Here is a 13755-nt window from a genome sequence, read left to right as displayed (position 1 = left end):
GTCTGCCACGCCATGTGGTCACCTCCGAGGCAGGCGGAAATCGAACCCATGCGGAAGTGGCTTTAGCTTCTCAGTGCTGTGCTTTCACCTGCTGCACCACCAGGGAGGGCCGAATTCCGTACATTTTAAACCATCTGTTTCTGGAAAAAAAAAAAAAATCCTTGTGTAATTTAGAGTCACAGAAACTGCAACTTAGGAGCATAAGACTCAAGTTTTATCACAGATTGGAAATACTGAAGATCAGGGTGATATGTGAATGAGAAATAATGCATTCATTGGTTTTCTGTGAAGTACTCCATAGAGGATAATGCAAGAATCTTTTACCAACTGAAGGAAAGGTCATCTGTACACATTCCATCACAGGTGTTTTGGCTTAAGCAGTCAATTAGTGTGGTTTTATAGGAGGAAAAACCCAAACTGGAATTTATGCTAACATCTTAGAGTGATAGCAACGTTTAGACTCTGATAAATCCTCAAATGAATGTTTTTCAAACTGTGTATTCTGGAGGGAAACTAAATGCTCATATTTGGAACCACTTATCCTTATAACATCAACATTTCTCTAAAGAGCTGTTTTATGTCAGAGTCTCCTTTAGAAACCATGTTTTTAAAGAAATAAACATTTTGAAAATCACATTTTCTAAAAGGAATGGTCTGTAATATAAAACCAGTGAGTTAGGGATGGCTCTTTTGTTTGTCAACCTTCTCTGTGACTCTAAGTAAGAAATGATTGTATGATGGGAACACAGTACCTGAACACAGAGCAACACACCGTCCTAATGGTCAGAGTATCAGGTCTGGAAGTCTTGAATCTCTGGCTTCCAAGATATCAAAATTTGATGGGTTCCTCTTGATTTCTGTGTGAAAAGAATAATAATTTCCTTAGATAGCAGCCTAACCCCATTTTATTCATTTTTATCATTACTATAAATGAGAAATAGCATGCCAGGATATTTGCTGATCACATTAGTCTTCTCTTGGTTTCTATGCAACAATGATGAGATAAAAACAAGATAGCCAAGGTGGGAACAATTCTTAAGAAGTGTCACATACTAGGATGTATTCTTTTTGTAAATACAAAAGACAGTACCTCTGCCTACCAAACTCTAAACTCTGTTATTTGTTCTTATTACCCCATTTATTTTACAGTCCAGGAATTTTACACATACAAGCCTGGAATAATTGGATATAAACAGGGTTTCTTTGGGTCTTTGGTGAAGTCATTGGAATGTTGATATGTCCTTCAAAGAACCTTTCTTATTTCCGCTTTTCACCATTTTATTTGGGAGACCTCATATCTACTGAAGCTTGAACGAGTCCAATTCAATGATTTCTCCTCTCTTGTTGTCACCTCTCCCAACCAGCATTCTTTCCTATTCCTAGTGTATGATATTAGGAAAATACTATGCAGAGCGATATTTTGCAGACACACCTCATCCCATCACCAGCACTGCCTCTCACATATTTACTGTTGTTGGTGCATCTTGCAATGGCCAATGACACCAGAATACTGTTCTGCTCTCCTCAAACCACTGCCACTCTCTGAAGTCAGTGCTGATACGTATGCTGGTAGTGATGAGACAATACTGGATCTATGCCTTCTTGCTGTTATCCTGTCTCCTGTGCAACTGCTCTGAAGGTACTCTTCTGATCTAGGGAGAATTTTTTCCCATAATGTGTGTCATATTTGTAACCAAGCTCCTAAGTAGTGCTACCTACAGTTTATATTTCACAAGGACTTTGGGTGAAAAAAAGTAGTTTCATTGGATTTTCATTGACTCACCTTTTTTCTATAGGAGTTAGTCAAGATTATTGGTACTGTGCCAGAAGGAATAATAAGTTATAGTAAAATCTTTGCTGCTGTACACAGTGAGATGGCATTCTAAATTTAGGCTTTAGGCTTTAGGATTTCACCTTTTCCTTAAGATGAGTTCTTGCCACTGAAGTCACATAATCTTCTTTCAAATATGCGCTTGGTGGATTAAACCTACCAATGTTCAAGCTATAACTCAACATGGTTAATGCCAGGGTAACTGAGGTTGACTTCAAGTTTATGTCTTACCCTTTTATTTAAATATTATTTTCATAACCCCACTCCGCTTTACTTTCCATGCATATTCAGTACTTCATCGTTACACAGTTTCTAACTAGCTATCATCTATCTATGATCTATCTGTATTTTTAAACAGAGAAAGAAAAAAGTGAGGTTCTCTTTAAAGAGTTAATCCATGTTGACACACACCTATGTATATTTTTCCTAAGTCAAAATATTTTAGGTTAGTTTCATCTAGTTGCAATATCTAAAACACCCTATTCATTTAATAACAACATTCAACATAGTCAAGTAATTTTTATAATAGATTCACTGTACATGCAATATAGTCTTAGTTCCCAGTAGCATTTCTAACAACAACAACTGTTCAGCCATTCAAAAACTTTTCATCAACAAAATCAGTGTAGGTATATTGTGTCTGAAAAAGTAGATCAAAAAGTTTATACTTCTATAATGTAGCTCTAGACCAGGAGTAACTGAGCAAGCATTAACTTATGGAATCTTAATAGTCACCTCATTGCTGAAGTAAAAAGGAAACCAAGAGGAAACCTAATAATATTATAAGTTATTTTAAAGGGAGTTCACATTCGTTTGAAGGGTACTTTGCTTCACATACAATATCCACCTTTGTAAAGCCCAAGAAACCCATCTTTGTAAAATACATACATCTTTACAGTTTTCAGAATATAAATCTTTAGAGTAGTATTATTTCTCCACAGATAAAAATTAAAATACTGGGAGTCTTAGAATAATAATAAAGAAACCATCTCACAAACCAAAGAAAACTTGGAACTCCGTGTTAAGTGCTTACTTAACTATAAAAGGGTCAGTGTGTGTTGTAATGAATGGAAAACCGATTTTACTGTATTCTATTTGTGAATATCTTGCAGTAACCTACTTCAGCATTAGAGAGATCATATATTAGAAGTGATTTCTGTAGTCATCGATATATACAAGTAAAATTTAGTTCCTGTTAAATTAACACTTCATTAAAAAAGCAAAATAAAGCTCAACAAATGCCTTTTATGTTAGACTCCACAACAGAAAGAAAATCAAAAATTCAGAGAACAGATTGCCAGTTATTCTACTCTATAGCAGTTAAGTTTCTCAGTTCTTCTTTTTTTTTTTTTTCTTTTGCTGAGTTCTCTGTCACTGGAAACATCTTAAACCAATTTCAAGTGCTACACCTGAATAAACATGTTGTAAAAGTGTTTATGTATTGAAGTGGGTCAGTTCAAGGTATGGTATTTGGCTAGAACTTCTAATTTCTCTTTTTACAGCAAAAGGGCTGCCAGAAGGAGGAAGTCTGAGCTGAATTAATACATTTGTTACAGTGGAAGTAGAATGGAAACTGCTCTGACCACAAATCAAACTGCCTCTTTCATTTATGCCAGTGATAGAGTTTTTCTAAGAAATATAGACTCTGGCATAGAGCCACTGTAAGTTTGCATTTAAAAGAGAAACCTATATGCTTATTTGTTTAAGTTTTACTGCTTTGATTATTTGTAAGTTTTTTCTTGGGTAGGAGGGAGTGTAATGGCATTTGTGAGGCAGATGGCCATTTTCATACTTGTAGAAACAAAACAAGTTTTCCCAATATGTTGTGGAAGAATGGTTGAAGATGCTGATGTTGCCAGGAGTTGTGTTCAACTCCCTTTTTGTAGCCAACACCTCCACCTTTAAAGAACCTCTGTGTCCCTCCCCACAGCTGCATAGCCTCACATGACATGGTCTCGTTTTCTGATGGTAGAAGGTCTCTGCACAATGCAAGCATACACAAAAAGTGTTTACGCTGCCAAAGTAAACTTTGTTAATAGCATGAGTTTATTTGCTAACATGCTATTGATGCTGTTTAATGCACTTGTTTTCCTTTTCTTTCTTATAAGGTGAGTCAGATCCTATAATGGACAGTTTGCTCCTCAGTCTTTACTGAGTAAATACTTGTAGAAAGCATGCACATCTCTCAGGGGACATGGCAGAGTCAAATCATGCACGTATTTCAAATCACATGATGTCTTTCTCTTCAAAGATTGCTAATTCCTGATGCTAAACTAGACATTTTGCATGACTTTTGAGTAATTCTCAACTACATTTACAACTACAATTTAATATTGAATTCATCCACGTTAGGTGATTTTCATGAAACTAGATACCAGCCAATGTTTTTATTTTTATGTATCCTATAAATTATCTTCAGTGATAATTTGAATTAGAAGAGCACAGCATCAGTGAATTGTATATGGAGGAAAATAGGTATACTAACTTCCTAGGATATTTTTGGAATTGAATAATATGTGGAAAATACTTTTTTCCCTAAAAAAAAAAAAAGTCTTGTACACATATAGAAAGCACTTTAAACATATTTGGCATCACTACTGTACTAATGATTCTTACTACCCCAATGGGAGAGGCCATTAGTCAACATCTACTGCTGGTCTCTAGGCAGCGTGGTTTATAACAGGTCCCTGTTCAGGCCCTGGTTGCAGTCCTGGTTTCTGGTACACAACCAAAGAGCTCAGGAGGATCTGGGATACATGCTGATTTAGAAACAAATGCGATTCTCCAGGATTCCCTGGATGTTTTTCTCTTTTTTGAGAGCCTCCAGATTTGTGTAAGATCTTCTGAAATCCTTTTACTAAACATTCAGGACTGTCAAAAACTCCAAGAATAAGAAACTCTGAAATGTCCCTGTTTACTTCAAAATACTTCACAATGAGACAGAACTGAAGCTTAAAGCAAACCTCTGCCCCCAGCAGGGGTTTCAAGAATGACTTGTGAAGAGCTTTCAGTAGAGCACAGCTTTGTAAAGTATGTTGGGCACAGGCCAGAGGTGAAGAGGGGAAGGTTAACCAGCACTAATTAACACTTGAATGACTGGAAATGCAGAGGAGGAGTACAAACACCCTCCTTGTCATTCAATTTTTTATCACTTAGAGGAAAATTATGGGGCATTTAATGCAGAAGAGCATATAGCTAATATTTTTGAAATAGTTATTTAATATGGAAGCTTCCAGGCTGATGGCAGTCAAGCCTTTCCATTTATAATATTGCTGAACTCCTGGTCTGAGAAGTATCAGTGAAGTCAGCCAGAGGGTGTTCTGTGGTAGAAGAATGATGCAAAATAAAAAGCCAAGCATAGATAATTGTCTATAATAGTAAACTCTCAATGTTTATAACAATCCTAGGCCTGTAAAGAAACATTCTGATAATGTTATAAATGGTTCCCATTCTCAAAGTACCCTCCAAATTCATTAGAATTTGGTAAATTTTACCGCTTTTCATAAACCCAGTGGTGTCTTCGTTTTTTAGGGCGCAGTATCAACGTAAAATCTGCTGGTCTCGTGGGAAGACATGGACCTCAGTCAAAACAACCATTCATGGTGGCCTTTTTTAAGGCAAGTGAGGTACTTCTTCGATCTGTGAGAGCAGCCAACAAAAGGAAAAATCAAAACCGCAATAAATCCAGCTCTCATCAGGACTCATCCAGAATGTCCAGTGTTGGAGGTAAGATAAAATGAGAGCAGCATTTGTGCATTGAGAGTTATGGGATCATACTCCAAATCAAGTAGCCACAATAAATTTACCCTCTTGCTGTACTTTCATTTGGTCTATTAACTCATCCAGCCATGTAGCTAGCATGTTCAGAATGTTTCATCAGTGAATCACTCAGTAATTCATTTTAAAATAAGTCTGACTTGCCTTCGTCTGTTAAAAGATTCAGTTCAGGGCCCTCCCTGGTGGCACAGCGGGTTAAAGCACTGCACTGAGAAGCTTAAACCACTTCCACATGAGTTCGATTCCCGCCTGCTCCGGAGGAGTCCACATGGCGTGGCAGACCTCTCCTGAGCCGCCCGCTGCTCCCCTCAGCAGTGTACTTCGTTGATCTGCCTGTTCTACTCCCTGCTCTGTCTCTGGTGAATCCTCTCACCCTCCGCATCTCTGGCCTGTACCCCAGTTCTGTATGAATAAAAAAAAAAAAAGATTCAGTTCAAATTAAAATCAAGCTAGTGGGCCTTCTCTGGTGGCACAATTGGTTAAACCACAGCACTATGAAGCTAGACACAGCCACATCACCACCACTAGGAGGGTGTCCCACATGGTGCAACAGACCTCTCCTGAGGTCTTGGTAGTGTATTTGGTACACTACAGTGTGCTTGGTAGATTTGCCTGTTCTGTGCCCTACTCTGTCTCTGGTGAATACTCTCACTGTACCTCTGGCCTGTATCCCAGTTCTGTGTGCATAAATAAATAAATCTTAAAAAAAAAAATCAAGCTAGCAGTGACAAGATTATGAAATGACTACATCAACAAAGACTAGCCAAACTTGAACTACACAACTGCTGAATTGACTTCCCCAGACCCTATCAAATATGAAAGGATAATGAGGTAAATTCAATGTGCAAATATTTCTTTAGTATTTAAAACAATGCATGTGAATCATGATGCAGTGTAAGTTTATTTCTGATAGTAGAAGCTGAAAAGATGTATGGGAATTAAGAGGTTCTTTGATATTTCCATTAATTTATTGGAGAGCAATTGTCTAGATAATGTGCCTCAAGTATGTATATGTACCTGCATACAAACATAAAATATGCATGTACAATCTATCAACAGAACATAGCAAATATACAACTGACCCAAAATGCTTACAGATTAAGCTATTAATTGATAGAAAAGGAGATGAAAATATGGATGATCATTAAAAATCAAATAGCCAAAATCTAAAGTATTTTAATCATGATTTATAACACTAGGTAGTGTTCATCCCAGGCTACAAACAGATTTTTATAAGCTGTTCTTAGATTAAAATTACAGCTATTTTATTTCAAAAAGAAAATAAATATTTTTGAAAGATAAAGATATTCTTAGAATCTCCCAAATCAGTGTATTATGCTTGGTCACCTGTTAAATATGTATTCTTCTGTCACTAGCTATCATACACAAATTACTGAATGAGCTGGAGAACAGACAAACTTTATTGACCTCTGCATATGGCATTTCAGAAAATTAGAATGGCTCACTCTTTCAAAAAGTCAGTCAGAAGTCAGATAGTGTTTGCTCTTTTTTCTAAAATCTTTGTTTTATTTTCCAAGTTACTTGAAACTGATGTCATATTACAAATTATTTTTACTCATACATGTGTGTTACATACAAAATGAATGTAAACAAAAATGGCTACAAATAAAACTATATATATATATATATATATATATATATATTTGCAACTAGTACTCAACAAAAATACTAAATAGAATTGGCCATTTCCTAAAGTGTTACTACCAGGATCATGTTAGAAGGAAGTCTATTTGTGGATATAATAATAGAAGCAGGAGGGAAGATTTCTATATGGAAATATAGTATACTGAATTACATACAATGTATTAAACAATGCTTTAAAGTATTTTCAAAAACTCGGTTGACTTGTCTCTTTCACATGAAAGTAAAACATGCCTTCTTAAAAAGCTGTTTTATAAAGATCTCCATAAGGTATTTAGTTTGGCAAAAATTATAATTGCTTAATATGAAAGATGGAGAAAATAACTTTCTAAGACCTTTTCTTCCTTGTAAATACTAGTCTGTCAAAGCTGTATATTTTTCTTTTCATTTAGAATGGTTTTCAAATTGGTTGAAGGGTTTTTAATTTAATGTAGCAGACTGCATTAAGAAAAAGCTTTATTAAACTTAAATAGAATAGTAAATAATTTTTGAGAAAATTACAAAGAGAAAATTATAAGGCACATACTTATTGCTAGAGATCATAATGACTCTGGCAGAGGAGTTCCAGCAACTGAAATCATCAAAGTTCTTTTCCCTGTTGGTAAATTCTATTTATCTTCTCTTCCTGACCACAAGTAACAAATGTACTTCTATAAGTAGAGATGAAGAAAACACATGGAGCAGAAATCACATAACTTTTCACCAGTTTCCTAACACCATTAAGAGTACAAAATTATTCCAATATAGACCAATATTTTCTTCCTATAAAAGTTTGTCACTGACAACCATTTCTGTGAAATATGTAGTAGATAGTTTGGAGCATTTTAATATTTTGATAATAGTAAGAAAAAAAGTAGCTGGATTATGTCTCTGGGACTTAACCTTTCAATAGGTAGTAATCAAACAAACAGAGAGAAGCCTCATAGGATTTGGCCTAAAGACAGGGGTTTAAACAAATGGAAAATTAATATAAACAGAAAATTTGATACTTACGAGACTTGAAATGCCAGTGAAAAATTTTAAATACCCACATTAAAAAAAAAACACTAAGTTTTTACAATAAAATGTTTGAAGCTTCCAAGACTAGGAGAGAAGCAGGTGGGGAGAGTGAACAGTTGTATTCGATGTTTGCTTAACTGCATTTTTTTTTCTGCAAAGTATATCATCAACTGTTGAAAATCTCAATTATTCAGGAAAATTTAAACCCAGGTCACTCTTGCTGTCTTTACTTCTTTCCTCTTTCATAGATTTTTGCATTCAAACTCTTCATTTTTCCCATATTTTTGTGGGAAGGAATATATAAAACAATGTTTATCACAAAACAGAAACCCCTAATATTTGTTCAGTTCATAAATGTGTTGACTATATTGGAAAAACAAACTTCCTCTGTTTAGATGAATATACACAGAACTACTGCTTCCTGATTTTCTACAGAAAATCCTCCTTTGTTCCTCTTCAAGAGTTTGGCACAAAGGTTTAGCCAAAGATTATGGAAGATAGTACCTATTTCATGATGAGGTAGTACAATGGGTGCTTGTTCAAATTTGAATACAGGTGGAGAGGGAGAAGGAAATGAAGGCAATAGCTAAATTTATCTACTCTTAATATAAAAGAGTACTTGATTGATAAGATTTTAAAGAACCTACTGAGAACAAGATGCTGGTCTGAAGACTATATTAATGTTAGAAAGAATAGAATATTAAGAATTTGGAAAAACTAACAGAATGAATGTCATATCCTTGTTCACTGAAAAACTACTTGAAATACTCATTATTACACAATTGCTACTATGATCTTTGAAGATGAATTAAATCTAAATCATTAGTAACCCTGCTGAAACCATGGTGATTTCTTAGTACAAGTCTTTCAAACTGTCATTAATATTGAAACATCTCTACATTTATTCTCAACTCTAGCCCTTGCCTAATGCATACAATGCACACTCATGCCTCTTGACAAACAGATATTAATTAAAACCAAAAAGAATAATTAACTGAATTGTTTCTTTTGAATGCTTTATGTTATAAAATTAGTCTTTTATTAAAGATAATTAAATAAAGTTAAGTAGATTATACTGATATATTTATATCAACATGGAACCCATAGTGCCAAATCTTTTCCTCTATTTATATATATACAATATATATACAAATGAACAGTTTTAAGTTGACAACAAAACTAAAAGATACATAAGAGTTCTCATATGCACCCTGTTCCTAAACACACATAAACTCCCCTGTTATCAACAGTATAAGACTGGTACATTTGTTCCCAAGAAGGAATCATTGTTAACACATTGTAACTGCTCAGTGTATAGTTTACCTTAAGGCTCACTCTTGATGTAGATTCTGTCACCTTAAGCAAATGTATATTGAAATATACCCATGATTACAATAAAGCAGAGAAGTTTCACTGATATAAAAATACTTTGTTCACTTCTCCCTAGCAACCCACTGATTATTTTTTAACAAAAGTTTTGCCTTTAACTGATTAACATAGAATTGTTTTTATGTATAGTTAAGCAATTTGTCTCATACATCTTTCAAATAGAACACACTCATTCTTTACCTGCTGTAATACATTCAGTAGTACTTGTATCAGAGTGTATCTAATCATGTCTCTATTAAAAGATATGTTGGTTGTTTGCAATTTGGGGTTCTCAAAGTCAGTGACTTGTTGAAAATCTGCAAGACTGTAGATGTAAGACTACAGCCCATATGTTTTCTATGATAATTAATACTAAGAAACTAATATTTGGAACTTATGTCATGAAAAATTTTGAAATTACTCTAAAAGCAATTATTATTTTGGTATTTATGTCTAGCTCTATCTAGCTATCTCTCTGTCCATTTATCTGTCAACTAGGTACCATTCTGCCATTTAATCCTGAGACCACCACTTACTACTTGTATAATCTTAGACAAAATGTCACTTCTGTATGCCTCTGGTCCTTTATCTGTAAGAATAAAGCAATCAATAAGAATGCTAAGAGCACTTTACTCATAGGATAAGATTATCTAAGTTTGTGAGGATTAAATTATTTAATATATGGTGGGTCAGATGGTAAGGTGCTATGGTGCCTGGTTGGCAACTGCAAAAAGAAGTTTCATAATTGATGTGCCTGGCATCAGAATGCATATGGGATACAAAGGGATGGAAATGAAAAATCCAAATATGCTGATTAGTTTAGTCCAGCACTCTGAGCAGTGAAGATGACATACTGTAGAGAGAAGTGAAAACCAAGACATACAGGATGAACCAGCAAAGGCTGGGGCCTTGGAAATGGGAGTGTCAAGAAGTAGAAGATGATGGAGAGAGATGTAGACAGGAGCCTGAATTCTTCAAAAAACATGACTTGATGAAGCTTTGTTTTGACAGAAAACAAAGAGAAAAGCATAATAATGGAGCTTCCTAGGAAACATTCACATTTTAAATACCTGGCCAAGGAAGTAAAACAATTCTATAAAAGAGACAAAAGACTTATCATCATAAATATAGGAGGGTAGTATGCTTGTAATGTTATCCTAGGATTAAGTAACCAGGAAAAAATGTTGAAGTTTCATAACCAGAGGGCTTCCAGAAGGTTAAATCGACTAAAAATGTGGCTTTTTGTACTAATTTCACCATGGATATGGGTAAGGAAGAAAATAAACATTAAATTTTTGATTTGAGATACTTGATAACTGGTGATTATGTTAACTAAAATATTGAGCATTTAAAGAATATGAAGTGACACAGGTGTCTAAGAAACTTGAACTGGAGGTATCTGACAGGGAGTCAGAAATTCAGGTTTGTAGACAGGTTTTTACATCAATGAGCTCCTCAGGGGAGGATGTCAAGAGGATCATCTACATAGATGGTTTGCTAAGCAGAGTTAAGCAAACATTCCCGAGAATTATTATTTGTGTCTGTTTAGTATTCCAGATTTGTATGTAGACACAGTTACTCCTATGCAAATAAACAACAGTACTTCCTACTGGGTTGTACATAAAGTCAAGTGAAGAATTCAGAGCATGTGGAAGACAGCAATTAAGCTAGAGAAACAGTAATATTTTGAAATCCCTCATGGGGAGGGGGGGTTTTTGTTTGAGGTTTATCACGAAATTTCTCTACTCCAAAGTCTGGTGATGGCACACGGGTGAATTGGTGGTGGACACTCCACACGGGTTACAACCAAGATGAAAAAATGCACAATATGAAGATGATGTGAAATAAATAAATATATTTAATAATAATTAAAAAAGCACACTACTGAATAGTCTGAATGGTCTACTGTAACAACATTCTTGTTTCTTTTACTTCTTAAATCTTCATTTCTTTGTCATTTCCATTTTCTAGAAATTAATTAAAAGCCTGATACTATACATGCTGACTTTTCCACTGGAAATCAAGGGTGAGAATGCTAACATCTCTTCTTTTTCTTTGAAAGAGCAGTGTCTCACCACATTTGGCTTGTTGAAGCTGTTGTCATGTTAAAATCTACATAGTAATTTTTTCCCCTCTCTTTTAAAGATATGTCTATTTCATCCCTCAAAGAGAATGATACTACTAAAAAAAAATAGAGAAGAAACCCACATTGATAATTGTATTTGTTAAACTTGATTTCTGTTCTTCCTTTCATAGCTAAGGTAATCCATGTTTATTTAGTTGGTTATTTTTTCAGGAACTATTAGGTAGACCATTGAAACCATATGTAGATCTCAGGAATTATTTTTACCAGTTTAACCATAATGCATTTTTCATGATTGTTTTCTAGACCAAAATAGATTTAAAAAAAAAAGAAGAAAAAGAAATCAACTATAAAATAACTTACATTTGCATGGATTTCAGAAGCTGACCATAAAGAAATTGCATATTTAAAACTGCTTTCAGTATTTTGTCACTGTTTCCCAATGTGAATTTCTAAATAGTATTGCTAGTAAGAGACAAAATAGAGAATGCTATTTATAGCACTTGGAATTATTGTTGAGGAATGTTAGCATCTTTCTGGTTTGGACTGTAGCATTAGAAATTTTCAATACTTTATTTACATAACTTTTCATTTGTACACAAGCTTCATCAACAATCAGTTTAGCATAGTAAGAGAAACTGCAAATCAGTATTTTTTTTAGATTTAAATCTAAGCCCTTTTTTGCCCTTGCCCTTTCTCCCATAGTTTATCCCTCTAACCATTTATAGTAAACCTAACCACAGATTTTGCTGGTTTGGATACGTTTACTTCACTCAGTATCCATTAATTTTTATTTCTGACAGGATAAGCATATGGTCTTAACGTTCTATGAAATCAGATTCTTGGAACCAGGTTCTGTTATAAATTTCATTGCTCGTTACCTTTATGTGATGTTACATTATATACATCACTTAGCCTGCTTGAAAACTGTATAGCTGGAACAAATATATATTAACTTCTAAGTCATGCTTCCTTTATTTTAATAAATATGGAATTCAAATAAACATACATGTAGTTTATGGCTTTTCATGCATACTGTGTCACTGGCTACAATACCTTTGTTCATATTCAATATATTTAATTAAAACAAGAATGAGTGGATAAATATTCCCATTATTGCTTAATGCACATGTTGCCAAAGTTGCCCTGAGAGCCCAACCTAGCCTGTTGCCTGTTTTTGTATAACCCAATCGCCAAAAATGGTTTCTACATTTGTATTTTGGTATCCCTACATAATTTTTTACTAGAACACAGCCGGAGCCATTCATGCAGATACTATCTATGGCTACTTTGATGCTATAGGAACAAAGTTGAGTGGTTGCAATGGAAATCCCAGAACCTAAAATATTTACTATCTGTCTTTTTAAAGAAAAATTCTGCTGGTCTATGTCTAATGCAGAGCTGACTTTTTAAAAATTCTAGGTATCAAGAATTGTATGCAGATAAGCTAACACCAGAATAAAATATCCCTTTTATCAAAATTGATACAGGAAATTTATTCATTGCATGCCGTTGTGCTTAGTATTGCAAGACACTTCTCTTTTGCCTCTACTATTATGATTAAGGAAGCCTTTACCCCAAAAATAAAAATGCTGAATTTCAAGTAAGTTATGTTTTCTCCATTTTCCATCACTAGATGCTTGTGTGACTTAGTTTAATGCAGCTAGTGAACTGTAGGGATAACTCCAACATGGAAGTAGAAAAAAATCTCTGTGGTCAATATGTTATCATCTTGTTTCCTAGACAGGCATTAAATAAATAGTTGAAATAAAAGAAATATGATAGGGATTGCTAACATGGGCCATTTGGGTCATTGTTTCACCCACATTTTCATTAAAAGTTGAGAATAATTAAACTGGAAGGTAACATCTTAAAAGAGACTACTTGATAGTAAACTGCTACTTGATTTGCTAGAACTGTTTGAGTGAATGTAGCATTAATTCATAGAAAAAGAGACTGCCCATTTTTTAAAGTATGTTTATTTTTAGTTGCTTTGTTAAAAAAATAAGTTACTGGGCCCTCCCTGGTGGCGCAG

The 13755-nt window shown here is 34.4% G+C and overlaps 1 protein-coding gene across 2 annotated transcripts in view; it reads left to right on the top strand.

Annotated features, from left to right (window-relative positions):
* Window positions 1-13755, top strand: part of BMP5 (bone morphogenetic protein 5) — a 105803-nt gene that overhangs the window by 84178 nt on the left and 7870 nt on the right. For both annotated transcript variants that reach the window (XM_004673587.2, XM_004673586.1), the window contains exon 4: window positions 5363-5557. In XM_004673587.2, coding sequence (XP_004673644.1) covers window positions 5363-5557 — 195 coding nt within the window. The remainder of the gene's footprint in view (window positions 1-5362; window positions 5558-13755) is intronic.

Source organism: Condylura cristata, unplaced genomic scaffold (assembly GCF_000260355.1).
Source record: "Condylura cristata isolate star-nosed mole 26May11 unplaced genomic scaffold, ConCri1.0 scaffold00001, whole genome shotgun sequence".
Lineage (NCBI taxonomy): Eukaryota > Metazoa > Chordata > Mammalia > Eulipotyphla > Talpidae > Condylura > Condylura cristata.
The sequence above is the reverse complement of the archived record's forward strand: the minus strand, read 5'-3'. Positions and strand labels throughout refer to the sequence as shown.